General features: G+C 38.8%; 1 protein-coding gene across 5 annotated transcripts in view; it reads right to left on the bottom strand.

Annotated features, from left to right (window-relative positions):
• Positions 1-1,931: 1,931 nt before the first annotated feature.
• INPP1 (inositol polyphosphate-1-phosphatase) overlaps positions 1,932-18,475 on the bottom strand; it is a 29,312-nt gene continuing 12,768 nt past the window's right edge. For 4 of the 5 annotated variants that reach the window (XM_049887689.1, XM_049887692.1, XM_049887690.1 and 1 more), the window contains exons 3-7: positions 12,050-12,316; positions 9,573-9,633; positions 6,132-6,332; positions 4,288-4,462; positions 1,932-2,629 (exon numbers count right to left, since the gene is read on the bottom strand). In XM_049887689.1, the coding sequence (XP_049743646.1) occupies positions 2,065-2,629; positions 4,288-4,462; positions 6,132-6,332; positions 9,573-9,633; positions 12,050-12,253 (1,206 nt within the window). In that variant the 5' untranslated portion in view covers positions 12,254-12,316 and the 3' untranslated portion in view covers positions 1,932-2,064. Of the gene's footprint in view, positions 2,630-4,287; positions 4,463-6,131; positions 6,349-9,572; positions 9,634-12,049; positions 12,317-18,475 lie in introns of those variants that run through there. The other variant, XM_049887694.1, reaches the window with a different exon arrangement.

Here is an 18,475-nt window from a genome sequence, read left to right as displayed (position 1 = left end):
TTGCATAATTTTTTGATTCCCAGTTCATCCAGCTTTTATTTTTCAATTAACCAACTAGCTGTTCAGATCACATTGAAGATGACTATTTTTGTTGTATTTTATTATTAATTTGCATAGTCTAAAATGTTCATACTGATAAATACTTTTTCTTGAACCATATTCTATTTCTCCATTCTGGCACTGTATGAGGGAATAAGGCTAGGTTCTGTGTTTTCATTTCTAATTTTTTTGTGTGAAGAATGAATCACTTGACTTAAAATCAACCTCTAAAATTAGACTGTAAACGATAACAATATGTAGCTTGAGGGCTCACAATCAATCACAGAACACAGTACCAAAAAATTGCCCTGGATTCCGACTCATGGCGACCATGTAGGACAGAGTAAAACCACCCCATAGGGTTTCCAAGGAGCGGCTGGTGGATTCAAGCTGTGGACCTTCTGGTGAGCAGCCGAGCTCTTAACAACTGGGTCACCAGGGCTCTACAGAACACAATACAGATCTTAAGAAACGATAACCATGTCACTAAATGAATTGGTGAATCTGCAGCATGCACCAAATACTACTAAAAAAGTATAATTATTTTGCAGTGGTAGAAATCAGGGATTCAAATCACTTTGTTCCACTTCCAATCCCTGCTGAGCATTTGCATTTCCAACAATTCCTAGGTGAGGCTAATGTTGCTGGTTAGGGAGCAATTCTGAGAACCACTAGTAGAGCAGTGGGTCTCCAAATTTAGTACACAGAAGAATCACCTGAGGATCTTGTTAAACTGTGAATTCTGATTCAGCATATGGGGTGGGGGGGTGGAAATGCAAATTCTCTGCAGGGGTTCAACCTATTTGAAGCCCTGGAAGAAATAGAGAGGATGCTGCAGAAATATCTTTTGGCCCCCAGGGGGCGCAGGGCAGACGGACGTCAGAGCTGAGAGTTTGATCCCTTCTAAAAAGGAGCCCTGGTGGTGCAGTGGTTAAAGCAATCGACTGTTAACTGAAAGTTGTTGCTTCCATAGAGGTTTACAGCCTTGGAAACCCTATGGGGTTGCTATGAGTCAGAATCAACTTGACAGCAGTGTGTTTTGGGGTTTAGCTGCACTTAAAACCCTAATGGAGCAGTTGTACCTGCACACACGGGGTCGCTGTGAATCTGAATTGACTTAACAGCAACTAGCAACAACTGTACTACCAGGGCCTGCTGAGAATGCAAAAAGTGGTCCCCTATATGTCCACTAGGGGGTGCAAATGGTTAATGCACTTAGCTGCTAACCAAAAGGTTGGCAGTTCAAGTCTACCCAAAGCCCCTTGGAAGAAAGGCCTGGCAATATACTTCCGAAAAATCAGCCACTGAAAACCCCACAGAGCATGTTCTATTCTGACACATGTGGGGTTGCCAGGAGTCAGAATCGACTCAATGACAACTGGTCTTGTATGTCCACCTCAGAGAACGTTCAATATGGGATGCTAGTAGTAAAACCTACCTCTGTGTTTTGATGAAGTGTAGTAAATATGTAAAAACTGCAGGCCCATTCTGCCTCATCTATAGGAGTGGGCGGGTGGGTGGGTGTGTGGGTGTGTGTGTGTGTGTGCGCTTGTGGTGCCCAAAATGCTCCAGGCTTTAATTCATGATGAGGAGACATAACAATACTGTTGAAAGCACATGAACTTGGCTAAGTCTTGCAAATTCACAGTTCTAAATATTCTGCCACAGAGGCTAAAACTGCAGATTTTTCTTTCAAGACAGGAAACAAAACCTAGGCACTACCCAATCCTGCGTTCTTCCTAATATTTCAGTAACATTTCACCTTTCAATTAGGTGTTCACAGCAGTTTTACTAATTGAGCAGGGTTTTCTCTTTCTTCAATATTTTATTGAAGTGTTTCAAGCAAAACTAATAATTCTATGCAGATTTCACACATGAACTCAATTCCTGTATGAATGTCATTCATTTATTGACATTAAAATTATTCTAACACATAATGGAAAAACGCTCCTCAAAAGAGGAAGACAGCGATATGGGAGATATTTTCACAGTTCGGTTTAAATGTATACGGAGGTCAGACTTTATCTATGTATTTGTATCTGCAGGTACAAGGTTTTGGATGAGGAGGCTCAGGAACATCTCCAGCTGCCTCCTTGATCTGTATGCAATTAGTCCTCCCTTGTTGGCCCACTGATCAACTCCAGAAGCACCTTCATTTGGCACATGGTATACCAACTGTGGCAAATTGAGCCCCTTTTCTGGATTTCTTTCTAAGCATTCCTTTAGATCTACCATTCCCCCACCCATTGACCTCAGTATGGCGTGAGCAGCACAGGAGTCCCACTTGAATGTGGTATCTTCTGAAAAGATATAAATGTCCACAAGGCCTTGCACAACACAAAGACTCTTGTAACCAGCTCCAGCTGCCCGAAATACGCTACCTCCACATACACGAAACAATGCAGCTTTGATAGTTTCCTTTTCACTTGTACTAATGACAGCTGAAAAACCGTGGGCTTCTGCTTCAGAGCTGGTGTTTTCAGTCAGTTGGCTTGATGTTTCGGTGCCATTTCTTTCGGGAATGTGGAGCTGAAGTGAATGGATATTGGTCTCCATGTAAGAAAGGCCCCAGTAGCACTGTCCTTTCCACCTGTGGAAGAGTTGTTTTAGTTTGTAGGTTATCACATTTGTTTTTTCATTACACATGTTGGTTTCAAACTTATTGATATCAAATATATATACATTTATATATATAATATACATGATATATATCATCATAATGTAATGAGTCTTAACAGTCTTAAGACTAGAAATGGATATCGAATAGCTAACTCATTTCTGAAAGCTACTAATCTGCATGCAGCTGCCTGTGTTGTCACAGACTAGAAATCCTTTCAATTTTATGACATTATCACATCAATCTAGGACAACAGTAAAATATTTGTGGGATTTGGGGCCTCCAGGAACACTGCAAACTGCTGTTGCCACTTTCGGCATTTAAAGTTTAACAGGGAAAAAGATGAACAGATAAAGAATTTTTCTTTTCAACCTGCAAATACTTTACCATCTCTTTAACAAGTTTTTCTTCATTTGGTAACTTTCTTTCTCTTATTCACTGGTTCCACTCTGGCTTCTAACACCAAGAAAGATGGACTCGTAATACTATTTTTGGCAATAAGAACAACAGCATGTATCATTTATCAATGCTTAACTTAATATGTATGTTGGGTAGCTTACTCCATTTACAGATGAGGTAACTGAGGCTTTAAGACGGTAAATAATGTGGCCAAGATCACCCCAGCTAGTCAGCCATAGCATCTGGATTCAAACCAGGCAGTCTGACTCTGGGATCTCTGCCATTAACTATTTCATCAGCCACCTCCGTTTCTAGTCATTAGTACGTCTGCATCCAGTCCCAATTCTTTGTACTTTTTCAATAACCTTTTAAAGATGACAAACACATTTTTTGGCTTGGAAGGAAAGAGGGGTGGCAGAAGAAAATGAAAGTTCCAAAGGTACAGTTTTTGACTATAAAAGAACAAACACTTCTTAGTCACTTGAAGTGCCTGAAGATTCAGTAGAAATATATGGTCCTACACAAATAGAAAAATGAGACCTATTTCAATAAAAACCAAAACCACAGAGGAAAGCTGCTTGTTTCCACTTGGCCTTGCCATGCCCTGGAGCTAACCCCAAAGCACGAGCCATGGATCAGAGGCAACTGGAGTCCTGGTTGTTCTCTTTGTTCTGTGCAGGAGTCCAGGGAAAGGGCGGGGGAGGGAGGAGGCAGAAAAGAAAAATGATGCTGACAGCATTATAGCAAGAGATAACCCACAGTCAGATTCTAATCCTGGGCATACCTACCAATCTTTTCATTGGAAAATTTTCACATTTCTGGTTTGAACTTTATTTTAAAATTGTACAAAGGTTCAACTGGCTATATAGTGATAGCATCTGTCTTGTTCCAGATGTGTTAGAAGACAATGTTACCACCACTCTATTAAGCTGGTTTTAAATGGATTCTAGAAAACAGAGAACAGGATTGCTATATCCCAAATGCAAAACCATAATTTCTGCAAGACAGTATTTCTTTCAAAAGTTTCTATCGGCATGCACCTGGCCCCAAATAAATTGATCCCAAATCCAGAACTGAAAATAGAAAGAACTTTAATTCAAACATGCAAACTTTCAGTAGGAACAACCCCACATATCGAGTTATGTGAATGTCATGTAGAGTGATAATCCTGACAATAAACTAAGCTAGTAAATTTTAAAAACCTTAAAATGCCAAAAATGTTAATCTTTTACCTGAGGGTGTTTGGGTCTTGTGACACAAAAGGTTGATTAACGACTCCCATCAGGGGCGTCCCTGTCTGTATGTCATAGACACCAATTAAAATAGTGACGCACTGAAGCCCGCAGGAGAAAATTCCTTGGTTGGGTTTGATGTCAGCAGAGCCTTTTATATACTGATAAGTTGAATCTAAAAAAAAAATGAAGCAAAGTTGTTCAGATTCAGGAAAAGATTATTTAGAAGATAATATTGAATATATCTACTAGTGATAATATTGAATATACTCTACTAATTTGGCAACCAATCAAGTTTTATCTCTAGCTGTCACTTGTCATGAACTGTTTTATTTGGCCTCTCATACTTTACTTTTAAGTTGCTTTGTGTTTTGTTTTCCCAACTAAATGGGAGCTCTCGACCAGAGGAGACACATCTATAGTTCCTGTGGCACCTAGCATAGCACACTGCATATAATAAGCATGCAAATATTCGTAACATGTCAAAAGCATTTAAAAGCTAATAAATCAGGGTAATGGATGGGATTCCTTACAGCTGTTATAATCAGAGGATTAGTCCAAGGGGAATGGAATAGCTTCCTCCCAGGAATCTGTCAAGTGTGGAATTACCCTTTTTTGTTTTCTTTTGTTTTGGTCCTTCAAGTTAGAAGATGGAAAGGGACAATGCTGGTGGCATAAAAGGATTCTAGAAATGAATGTTGCTCCTGTGAAAAAGAAGCTGAGGAGCTGGGTTTACCCTTAAGATGTATACATAGCAGCAGCTGCCTGCCATCATCATTTTTAAGGATATGCAGACTTAAGAGCCAAAAAGCTGATAAAAGAATCCACGTAGCGTGGACCCAAGAAATGGAAAATCCTTGTTACTCAGAAATCATAATTGATTTTTACCCTAAAATATTTGGGGGATGGGTCTTAATTTCCATATATAATCCATTGGTTGAGTGTTATGTAATTCTCTGCTGACTAACCCATTTCTATAAAATTGTGTTAATATGCTTGTAGGATGGGGACATCAGGGTTGTTTTTGTTTGTTTTTGCCTGCTCAGCATAATGCATGGTCCCAGTTGTGCTGGGTAGAATATACCAGTGAGGTAGAAAAGAACAAAAGAGAGAACTTTTAAAATTAATACCTACGACTTTGTGTTAACAGCATCATTAAGGTAAGGCCTACGCCTTTAAAGCAATGAATTAGAGATTATGATTCTACCACAATGACAAAAAAAAAAAAAGTGGTGAGGTTTAAACAGAGCTCACAAACTCATTGCTCATGAGTCATATTTAGCTGTGTTTTGCTTAGCCTGCGCAGTGCTTTTGTTTGTTTAATCCAATTAGTTGTCAATGGTTAAAAATAGAGATATTTCACTTAAAAACCTAGATTTTCATTTGTCTTTAAGAATCTGAAGATCTGGCCTGCAACCCCATATGGCAACAACCCGCAGAGTGCCCTTTAGATGGTGTGTATGCTGAAGTGGCCATAGCTTCTATCACTGCATTCTTCGCTCATTTATTTACCAGTGTGGCCCTGAAGGCATTTGAGCTTGAAACCCCTGTACTGAAAAATTTTTCAAAGATTTTACAAAGATGTATGTCTGCGTGTGTATGTACATGTATGTATATGTGTATATACACAAATACACACATATACATGTTATACATATATCTATAATACAACATATAACACACACCTCTCAACTTTTCTTTCATCATTCTAAAACCTTAAAACAATTTTTAAAAAATTTTAGGAGAGCTAAACTACACTCAATGATTTTTATTTTTCTAAGCAAAAAAAAAAAAAAAATGCTGCGAACAAATAAATAAAAGCAAATACACTCTCCTATACTTACCTATGGGATCCACCCATATTCCCAAAATGTCCTGTGGAATATCGACCCTTATCGAATCCAGAGCTGGGTCAGTAAAGGAGACATCCTGATGAACAACCTTGGCTAATGCTTCAGATGCCAACTTGTTACCATTAAGAACTTTGCTAAGAAGCTCCACTGTTTCTGCCTCTGCTGAACACAGTCTCAAGATAATCTTTTCCCCTGGAGTAAAGACAAACTAAAAGCCATTACATTTCAAGAGTTTCAGTGGAGAAAGAACGAGAGAGAGAGAGAAAGAGGGGATGGGGAGCAAAAGTTGAACACTTAGATTGCGTGAGGGAAATCCGTAAACCTGGCGGACTGCCAGGATCACCTGGTGGGCTGCATGAAGTCACAGATGGCAGTGGCGACTCGAGCGCTTAATCAGAATAGCTAGGGATGGGCTCCAGGAATCAAAGGACTTTCTCCCCAGAAAAGTATCCACAGGGGCACATGCACACAATTTTGTGTCCAGTGTAAAGGGACTTGTGGACCAGTTAAGAATCCCTGAATCCTTGATCTTTAATCTTTTTTTTTCTTTTGACTTACAATACACTCAGGTCACCCTGCTTATGTCTGAATGTATTATTGACAAGAATGCAGATCTTATCAGCACACTAAAATGCTTCTACCTCCTCCTCATCTGATACTGCTTTATCCTCAGGAAAGTGATATAAGATGAAGTATGATGTTGTTAGCCGCCATTGAGCCACCCCCTGACTCATGGCAATCCCACACACAGCAGAATAAAACGTTGCCTCGTCCTGCACCACCCCCATGATTGATTGCGGATTGGATTTTTGTGATCCATTGGGTTTTCATTGGCTGATTTTCAGAGGCAGATTGCCAGACCTTTTTTCCTAGTTCGTTTTAGTGTGGAAGCTCTGCTGAAACCTGTTAACCATCATCACGTCTTTAAATGCAGTAAAACTACTAATCTAAATGGCATATAAGTAGCTCTCTTCAGTAAAACTCACTGAAAATTGGGATGTAACAAAAGAAGCTTCTCTAAATGAAACCAGAAGTTACCAAGTCCAGGTATTTTACCTACCACTTTAAACATGCTCCTTATATCTTTGGTTAATCTGGTTTCCAACCCCCAAAAGAAGCATGAGGGAAAAGCCTGGTAAAAACAGGCAAACTAATAGCAACAAAAAGTATCTACAATGGAGAAAATTCTATTAAAAAAAAAAATCAAGTAAACATGGCACATTGGGGTTTTTTTAGGTGTGCAGATAAATACTCCAAGTACTGTCACTATTCTAAGGACTGGCAGCACCCATGTTACCTGGGAGCTTGTTAGAACTTCAGAATCTCAGGCCCCACCCAAGACCTCTTGAATTTTAACAATATCTCCAGGTAATTCATATGGTCATTAAAATTTAAGAAGTACAAAGTGAAACAATGATTATAATGATGATTCTGAATCAGCAAGAAACAATTAGATTAAATTAAATTAGACTGTTAAAGTTGGGGAATAATAATGCTAATAATGGCCACTGAGCATCAACTCTGGGCTCAGTAAGTCATAGGATCGTTCAAAACAGCAAATCATATCCTATCACTCCTTTGCTTAAAATTCTCCAATGGATTCCCATCACACTTAGAGAGAAATCCAGGATCCTTCCCACCACTTGTGGGCTGTCTGTGAACTGTGCTTACCTCATCCCAGGGCTTTGAACCTGTTTGTTCAGGTTTGAACCCCAGCCGAGAATTTGCATTTCTATCAAGTTCCCAGGTGATGCTAATATGTTGGTCAGGAGCCAATTCTGAGAACCCCTAGCAAAGCAGTGGTTCTCAAAATTCATTTTACATAAGAGTCACTTGGGGGTCTTGTTAAAATGTAGATTCTGATTCAGGATACCTGGGGGTGGAAATGCAGTTCAAAGCCCTGCCTCATCCACCGTTCTCCAGGTCTCTGTTTCTCCAACATGGCTAAGCCCATTCCCTCCTTGAAGCTTCAGCTCTCAAAAAAAAAAAGTATGTAGAATGCATTTCTGCCCCTATCATGCTAGATAAAAATAACTGAGGTTAAAATAAACTGTTTATGCAGTAGCCAAATGTAGGATTTTAAACAGGATTTCTTATGAATCAATCACAGGAGTCTTGTCTTGTTTTTAAACTTAAGTTTAAATGGGATTTCTCTCTCTTCTGACTGTGGTAGAACTAATTACATTTTAATACACAGCCCATGAAGGAGACTTAAAATCTTTCAGAGTTAACCCAGAAGATAGTTTTTCTTTTTTCTATTAATGTGCTTCTAGATGTTTGTTTAATTATTTATCAAGTGATCAGCCACTACTTAAATTTCTGGAAACCCTGGTGGCAATGGTTAAGTGCTACAGCTGTTAACCAAAAGGTCAGCACTTTGAATCCACCAGGTGCTCCTTGGGAACTCTATGGGGCAGTTCTACTTTGTCCTATGGGTTGCTATGAGTCGGAATCAACTCGATGACAATAGTTTTTTTTTTTTTTTTAACTTAAATTTCTGGAGCCCTCGTGGCACAGTGGTTAAAGTGTTCGGCTGCTAACCGAAAAAGGTGGGTGGCTCAAACCCACCAGCTGTTCCACAGGATAAAGACGTGGCAGTCTGCTTCTGTAAAGGTTTACAGCCTTGGAAACTCTATGGGGGGCAGTTCTACTCTGTCCTACAGGGTTGCTATGCATCAGAATCAACTGGACAGTAATGGGTTTTGTTTGGTTTATTTTAATTTTCTACCATTAAACAAACAAAACACCAAACAGGCTAAAAACAATGTGTTTCTCTCAAAAGAATCTGATAGGGATTTTGATATTTTTATCTATACCACAGGGCAGCATGGAGATCTATCAAAGGCGAATCTGGCCCACAGGAAACTAATTAAATAAGACCTAAAGCTTGATGCTAAAAGGAACCTTTCAGTTAGTCCAACTCCTTTTACAGAGACTCTGAGATCCACAGAAGTGATGAGGTCATTTGCTTAAGTTCACATGGTACTTCAGAATCAGGGCCTCTCCTCTACATTTTTAGCCAAGGTCCATGGACTCCCCAGGGGGTCTACGAATGGGTTTAAACCTAGGGCCTGAAATTGTCTGTACAATTGTGTAGATGTGCATTTTTCTGAGGCCATCTTTTCCTTCCATCAGATCCCCACAGGGCCATGCAACCTTCCCAGAGATTAAGACACAAATTATTAAAATGCTACAGATTTATATCTATCTTAAATAAATACATGTGGATCTTCTAAATTATTCTAAGGTACCACATCTCTGTAACTTAAATGCCATGATATTCTGAGGTAAAGATTCAATGAAATTTAACATTTAAATATATTATATTGTTTACACTGAAAAGCTACCACACATCCATTTATTTGTAAGTTGGAGATTAGAATACCATATGATAATTAAGTTACGAAAACACATTAAGATTCTTATACTTACCCAAATCATTGGTAAACTCATTGGATTCTTCTCCAGAAATTTTTTTCCCCAAGCCTGGAAACTGAATGATTCAAAGCATGATAGAAAGAATTCAATTCTGAATGGCTTTTCATTTCATATTTCAAAACTAAATAGCACAATTAGATCTATAATTCAAAAATGTAAATCAATCGCAGTGTAGAAAATAAAGTCAGCCTGGTTCAGTGCTTAGTTTTCTAATATTATCCTGCCCCACCACCCCTCTAGAAAGTTCAAATTATGGTAGTTGTTCTGGTTTTCTTTCCAATTTCATAAGTACTTCTATAAACTTCATCCTTCTACTGAAGGATCACAGTAAATTAGAGTGTTTGAAATTAAGAAAGTTTAACTGTTGCTCTTCAAAACCAGTAGCTTATATGAGTTAATACTGTTGATGAAACCCATTGCTGTTGAGTTGATTCTGGCTCATAGTGACCCTATAGAGCAGAGGGTTTCAAAGGAGCACCTGGTGGATTTGAGCTGCCGACCTTTGGGTTAGCAGCCAAACACTTATCCACTGTGCCACCAGGGCTCCAATACTGTTGACCGAGTACCCCAAATTATTACTTTTTATGAAAAGGATGAAAGAAATTGGATGACATGAGATTTTGTTTACACCTTCAGGTGTGTTTTAGGCACCTGTTGGAGGTGTCATTAGCCTTCAGACTAGGAGAATGTAGTGACAGAAAAAAAGAAGAAAAATAATTTATTGACCAAGTAATTAATGTATCAATAGAGTGACTAAATGGAGTCAAGTAAGAATCTTTTCTCTCTATAATCAGAAAGCTTTCATATACATTTTGCTTCTGATCTCTGTATAGTAAACATAGTTTTTCTGAAAATGTGCTAAATTATGATACACATGATGTTCTCAGGGAAAAAAAGCAAGGAAATGCTTCAAATGTTTGAACTCAGTCATTCTTTGATGGCCAATAGCTTTAACAGTGCCCACAAACACCTGTTATTTTTTTCTCTTTTGCACAACGCTACAAATGAACAAAGGCTGGAAACTAGCCTCTTCATCTAAGTTTGAAGCGCAGTCTCCCCGGACCACTCAAAAACTGTTTCTGAGGCTACAGAATATAAGAGTCATGAAACAAAGATATCTTACACAGCAAAAACTATCATTTTTTTACTTATCAGCGTTGCATACACCTCCTGAATGAACAATTGCCTGAACGTGTTAGAATGCTTTGGGGCAAACATTAGCTCATAAGTTAATGTTGACACATTTCTAATCCAGTTGCTCAACCATCCCTTGGATCCAACTATCTTGATCAGCAACAAACAAAAATAAACTTGTTTCATTTAGTTTACTAGAGCCAGATATTACAGGGTATGAAAAAGAATAAAGTTTGTAGAAATTTCAAGGGGGTCATTTATTCTCTCCTCCTGTCTGTGGTCAAGATTCCACTTAAATCATTGTAAAATGATCCCTGATTTTTTGAGAATTTCATAGAAACAATTGCAATATTTTATAATGGTTTATGTCATGAAGTTCTATCCTCCCCAAACCTAAAGTATGTAATTATTAGATTATAAAAGGCAATACAGTACTGCAAAGAACACAGACTCTGAAGCCAGTGTACCTGTATTCTAAAGCTGGCCCTGCCCTTCACTTGCTGTGTAACCCTGGAAAAGTTAGTTAACCTCTCGGAGCCTCACTTTTCTCGTCTGCTACACTGAAACACTAGTTCTTACCTCATCAAATTGTTGCACCGGTTAAATAAATCGATATATGTAAAGCCCTTAGAGCACTGCCTGGCACACGGTAAGCACTTCTAAGTGTCTGCTAGAGTTATTATTATTGCTACTTATGAACAGTTTCTTTTCCCCAGTCAGCTCAAGATACCCAGAATCACAGTCACTGTTAGTCATAAACAATGTTTTTCCACTAGAATAAAGGGAGACGGAAAGTCTCCAGGACTCTATAAGCCTGCAATCAAGGCAACCATTAGATAAATGACTAAGTCAGAAAGTGGGACTTAATACACCAAGTAAAACAAACAACACAAGTTACAAAACAGTATGCTATCATTTCTGCTGAAATAAATTATGTATTTAATAAATCACACATACACATCAAAGGAAAGCATTCCAACAATAGTTTAGAGTTATGAGGTTTCTTATTTTTGCTTATTTTAGAAAGAACATATATTATTTATTTTTAAAAATTCATTAATAAGTGAAAGGTCTATCTAAATGAAATATTTATCTCTAAGTGTTAGAATTGTGAGTGATTTTTCTTATTTGTTTTTCTGTATTTTTAAATTTTTCTGCAATGGACACTTTATTAATGTAATAAAAACAAGGGAGGGGAAAGCCAAGATGTTTATTTTAATCCAAGGTGCTAGTATCCTGAGAGGGCGGGGGCGGAAGCAAACAGCATGCTATTCTATAATGAGAAAAAACTACAGGGGCAAACATTTTGCAATTGCCTTGGCTGTCACCTCTCTTACCTTGTTCTCCAAATTCTGTTTTATAACTTCCTGTACCAGTACATCAGCCAGGGTCTTGAAATCGACGGCGAACTTCTTGTTCTTTTCTCCCTCTTTCTTTTCTTCTATCAGCAGCTGGAAGAGAGCTTCCTGCTGCCTGCATGCCCGGGCGATGTTGGCAGCTTTCTCGGAGACACAGAGCAGCTCCCGGAGAATATCTGACATTTCTGAACGCTGCTTTCAGCTGCAGCTGCCGGTGGAATCCGTACCCACCCTCTGGGCTGTCAGCTGGCAGAGTACAAGAATGTGAAAGAGAAAGCAGTTCAGAGAGTGATGTCGGATGCCTCCGGCAAAATAACAACCCATCTGGCAGTCAACCTGGTTAGCATGGCTAAACAGCTAGTATATATCATATTCACACGGTCAATGTGGAAGTAAGGTTGTAGATATAATCCAAAACGTGAGGCTTATTTTTTTTTTATCTTAAAAAAATATTTTAAGCCTCAAAAGGTCCATTACACAAAGAGTGGAATTCTTAGCAAAAGAAAATCTTCAAACGAGAACCTATGTTATAACTCCCTAGGCAGACAGAGGGACACACAGCACAATGTTAAAAGAAAAGCCAAATTCATGTAATGACCTTAGAGTGATTACATAGGTTTTTATTGAAGTAGTGCTCTTTCTTTCACCCTATGGGAGTGGAGGGGAGGAGACATGGAAGAGGATTTATTCTATCAGTTCCGGGGCAACTTTCTAGAAGTACTAAGCACCACACCGGCAAAAGCTGTTTACTGCAAAAGACTCTGGGGCCACTCTTGGGCTGCACAGACGAAGCAGATCTGCCAGTCATGCTTTTTTTCCCCCCAGTGAAAAAGAGTCTCCTTCGTGCTGCTCTTCTACCAAACTAAAAGTTTAAATAATAAAATGAAGTAAAATACGCAACTTGTGGGGACTTGAAAAGTTCTGGCTTCTAAAAGTGTTTTGCATATACCTACTGGGTCTATCTTGCAGTTTAGAGGGAAACAATTCTCATTTTTTTAATAGCAGCTACCATTTACTGAAAATTTAAAAAATTTCTATCTCATGATTGTAAGAATTACTGTCAGGATTTATCCACCCTGCTTTACTGTCAAGGAAACTGAAGCTTAGAGAGGTTAAGTAACTTCTTCAGGGTTACACAAGACTAAACGGAAGGGCTTGGAATTGGTCTTGCATAGAAGCCTGTGCCCTTTATTATTACAATAAACAATTTTCTTCATTTAAAATGTTACCTTATAGAGTCTAGGAGACTGGGGATTAGCACAACTCTGAAAATGTCAATACAATTGAGTTAATCATGAGTTGTCATAGTTGATGTGTCTTAAACTTTAAGTGTGCTAAAAAATATGTTGCCTTCTTACTAAGATTATGTGAAAACACATGTCTAAATTCAGTCCTAATAAAAGAAAATTTATTAAAAAACAATGAGACATTCTCTTTCACTACTAAATAGCAACACTGTTTTTAAACTTAACCTTCATTCTTGGAGAGTATGTGGTAGAATAGGGACTCACACTCTGCCAGGAAGCACCCAAATACATTTCCAGACAGCAATTTGACAAATATGTATCAAGATCTCTATAGATGTCCCTACTTTTTCAAAAAGTAACTCCAGGCTTTCCTTAATTTGTGTTAGAGCTGAGTTCAAATATTCCTGTACAAGGAGAATTAATGTTATTTAGAGTAGCAAAAAGTTGAAAGTAAATGGATGTCAGAAGAGACTCTGAAACTTACTTTTGACTGTAGAATAGCTGAAGCGAATGGAAGAAATGATGAGGTGAAAGAGCTGAACAGAAGATTTCAAAGGGAGCTCAGGAAGATTAAGTGTTATAATGACACATGCAAAGACCGGGAGTTAGAAAACCAAAAGGGAAGAACATGCTCAGCATGTCTCAAGCTGAAAGAATTGAAGAAAAAATTCTAGCCTTAAGTTGCAATACTGAAGGATTCTATGGGCAAAATATTGAATGACACAGAAAGCATCAAAAGAAGATGGTACAGAGTCACTGTACCAAAAAGAATTAGTCGGCTCTCAACCATTTCAGGAGGTAGCATATGATCAAGAACTGATGGTTATTAAAGGAAGAAGTCCAAGCTGCACTGAAGGCACCGGCGAAAAGCAAGGCTCCAGGAATTGATGGAATACCAATTGAGATGTTTCAACAAAAGGATGCAGCACTGGAAGTGCTCACTCATCTATGCCAAGAAATTTGGAAGACAGCAACTGGCCAACAGACTGGAAGAGGCTGATATTTGTGCCCATTCCAAAGAAAGGTAATCCAACAGAATGCAGAAATTATGGAACAATATTATTAATACCACACAAAAGTAGAATTTTGCTGAAGATCATTCAAAAGTGGTTGCAGCAGTACATCGGCAGGGAACTTTCAGAAGTTCAAGCCAGACTCAGAAGAGGACACGGAATGAGGGCTATCATTGCTGATGTCAGACAGATCTTGGCTGAAAGCAGAGAATACCAGAATGATGTTTATCTGTGTTTTTACTGACTATGCAAAGGCGTTTGACTGTGTGGATCATAACAAATTATGGGTAACATTGTGAAAAAAGGAAATCCCAGAACACTTACTTGTGTTCATGAGGAGCCTGTACATAGATCAAGAGGCACTTGTTTGAAGAGGACAAGGGGATACTTCATGGTATAAAGTTGGGAAAGGTGTGCATTAGGGTTGGACCCATTCACCATATTTATTCAATCCGTATGCTGAGCAAAAATGATCGAAGAAACTGGACTATATGAAGAAGAATGCAGCATCTGGATTGGAGGAGGACTCATTAACGACCTGCGTTATGCAGATGACACAGCCTTGGTTGCTAAAAGTGAAGAGGACTTGAAGCACTTACTGATGAAGATCAAAAACTACAGTCTTCAGTACGGAGAGTACCGCAACATAAAGAAAACAAAAATCCTCACAACTGGACAAATAAGTAGCATCATGATAAACAGAGAAAATATTGAAGTTGTCAAGGATTTTGCTTTACTTGGATCCACAATCAATGCCCATGGAAGCAGCAGTTAAGAAATCAAATGACATGTTGCATCGGGCAAATCTGCTGCAAAAGACCTCGTAAAAGTGTTAAGAAAGCAAAGATGTCACTTTGAGGACTAAGGTACATCTGACCTGGGCCAAGGTATTTTCAATCGTCTCATATGCATGTGAAAGCTGGACAATGAATAAGGAAGACTGAAGAATTGATGCCTCTGAATTATGGTGTTGGCAAAGAATATTTAATATACCATGGACTGCCAGAAGAATGAACAAATGTCTTGGAAGAAGTACAGCCAGAATGCTCCTTAGAAGCGAGGATGGTGAGACTTTGTCTCATGGACTTTGGACATGTTATCAGGAGGGACCAGTCCCCGGAAAAAGACATCATGTTTAGTAAAGTAGGAGTTCAGTGAAAAAGAGGAAGACCCTCAATGAGATGGACTGACCCAGCCATGTGGCTGCACCAATGTGCTCAAAAATAACAATGTGAGGACAGCACAGGACCAGGCAGTGTTTTGTACTGTTGTACATGGAGTCGCTATGAGTTGGAACTGACTGGACAGCACCTAAGAGAAACAATAATAGTAGCAAAAATTGAAAGTAAGCTTAAATAAACATTGATAAAACATAAGATAGAATACTATTCCGTCATTTAAATCATGTTTAAATGTTTTGAAGAATCTTTAATATGGAAATAAGTTAACGTTATAATGTTATGTGGGAAAGTAGATGCATAATGTGATATATATAAACCAAACCAAACCCCTTGCCATCAAGTCAATTCCAACTCATAGCGACGCTATAGAACCAAGTAGAACTGCCCCATAGGGTTTCCAAAGGACGGCTGGTGGATTTGAACTGCCCACCTTCTGGTTAGCAGCTGAGCTCTTAACCACCGCACCACCAGGGCTCCATGACACACACACACACAGTGTACATATATATATATATATATATATACACTGTGTGTGTGTGTGTATATATACATATATAGAGAAGGATTAAGGTTATTAAGTACATTAAGGTTTTAATGTGATTACAGAGGGGTAGAATTGTGGATGAGGTATCTTTTCCTTATACTTTTTCAAATCTTGTACTATAAATATATAATATATATAAAATAAATTATAAAAATATCCTGGGGCAATTAAGCCTGAAGGGACAATACTTCTCAACTGCTAGAGGCAACTGTCCATACAAAGTGGGACTATAGTTATAACAAAAACTGTCAGGTGGTAGTAGGATGGAGTTAAAACTTGAAAAACAAAATCAGCTACCTATCTAAATGCCTTTTCTATCAAAAATAAATGATATGTTGGGAGATTCACTGTATATATTTACTGTACAAGGTTCTCAATACAGAACTTCAGTGTACATCGATGTCTTTCAATCAGAAGCCCGTGGAGCTTCCCTGTCCAGAGCCTTTATTCGGCCTCATTAAGCAGGCATGATTGATAGAATTTTGTCCCGCCCCTTTCCCAGGTCAGCCTCTACCTGAGTCACCTCATTAGTGTAAACCTTCAGGTGTGGCCTGGAGGCCTCATCAAAGACACTTCAGTCATTGGGGTAAGTCCAAGGTTTTAGAGGTACTCTCCCAGGAACCAAAGACAAAGACCAAATTCTTTGGGTAAAGTTAAATTCTTTACCCCACAGAACTCCATTTGATCTGTATTTCTCAAAGTGTGTTCTGAAAACTACCTGGGTCGGAATTACTCAAGGAGCCTATCACAAAGAGGCGGACTTCTGGGCTCCACCTGAACTTAGTTCATCAAAATCTCTGGGGGTAGGGCCCAGGAATCTGGATTTTAAGCAGCCTCCTGGGTGATCCTCTAAACACTGAAATCTAATAGCTACTGCTCTCAAAGCTGCTTTTTTTTTTTTTTTTTTTTTTAATCACTGTGCTTGTGATTTCAGGGATGCTGCTACCTGGTGGCAGGTATCTTGGTGGAACCATGTAGGCGCAGCGATTTTGTTATCAGTTATCCATGTGCAGAGAGAGGCCAAAGTTAAAATAAAAGCTAACATGTATCAGATATTTATTACATGCTAGGCATTCTTCTAAGCACTTTACATATATTAACTCATTTAATCCTCACACAACCCTTTACATATATTAACTCATTTAATCCTCATACAACTATTATCTCTGTTTTACTGGCGAAGAAACTGAGGCACAGGGAAAAAAAAAAAAAACACTCCTTGCTATCAATTCTGACTCACAGCGACCCTATGGGACAGAGTAGAACTGCCCCATAGGGTTTCCGAGGAGTGGCTGGTAGATTTGAACTGCTGACCTTTTGGTTAGCAGCTGAACACTTAACCACTGTGCCACCTGGGTTCTGAGGCACAGGGCAGTTAAGTAATTTGCCAAAAATCACACAACTAGGAAGTGAGTGGTAGGGACAAGATTCAAGCCCAGGTAAGCTGGCACTGAAGCCCACACTCTTAACCAGTATTGTAGTCAATGAATTTTTTTCATAAAATGTTAGCTGTTAAATAAGGAAGGAAATTAGCAGCTATAGCATAAATAATTATAAGCACATTATTAATATAACTTACATTATAAAGTAAAAAGTAAATAAACACACACCTAGCTGACAGCTTCACTAATCTGGCCATTACAAGTCACTATTTAAATGACACTTGACTTTCCCTTCTACTCTCAGAAAAAAATGTTTTTGCTCAGCTGATACTCAACCTCATCAAACACACTACTGGGTGGAAAAAACTCTTCTATCATGTTCCGGTGATGTCTTCGTTAAACGATTATCATCTGTGGTTGGGCTCAAACCCAAACCAAACCCGTTGCCACCCAGTCAATTCCAACTCATAGCACCCTACAGGATAGAGTAGAACTGCCCCATAGGGTTTCCAAGGAGCACCTGGTAGAACTGCTGATCTTTTGCTTAGCAGCCGAGCTCTTAACCACCGCACCACCAGGGTTCAACTCATGCCAAATACCTAATTCCTTTCCTGAAAGAGTTGTTGTTAATTACCCTTGAGTCGACTCATGGGCAACCGTATGTATGCAGAGTAGAACTGTTCCATGGGGTTTTCAAGGCTGTGACCTTTTGGAAGCAGATCACCAGGCCTGTCTTTTGAGGCACCTTGCTAATCTTTGCAAAACTGACACAATCCATTCCTTAGTCTTCTGTTTTCTGGCCAAACAGTAAAAATGGGATGAGGTTCTTCCCTCCCCTCCCTCTTCCCATTACGTAATCAATAAATTTAATTCTATGAGGCAAACTTTCCAACTAGAAGCTTCTCCCTTCAACAGTCAAACCATGAAGGATGCAGAGAACACTGAAATAACCTTTCATAAGCCTTGCTTTTTTACAACATATTTGAAGTCACATTTGACCAAACAAGCCTAAAGAAGTTACATAATATGTTCCCCAAT

Source organism: Elephas maximus, chromosome 6, assembly GCF_024166365.1.
Source record: "Elephas maximus indicus isolate mEleMax1 chromosome 6, mEleMax1 primary haplotype, whole genome shotgun sequence".
Taxonomy (NCBI): Eukaryota; Metazoa; Chordata; class Mammalia; order Proboscidea; family Elephantidae; genus Elephas; species Elephas maximus.
Note: the sequence above shows the minus strand (reverse complement) of the source record. Positions and strands in the feature narration are given on the sequence as shown.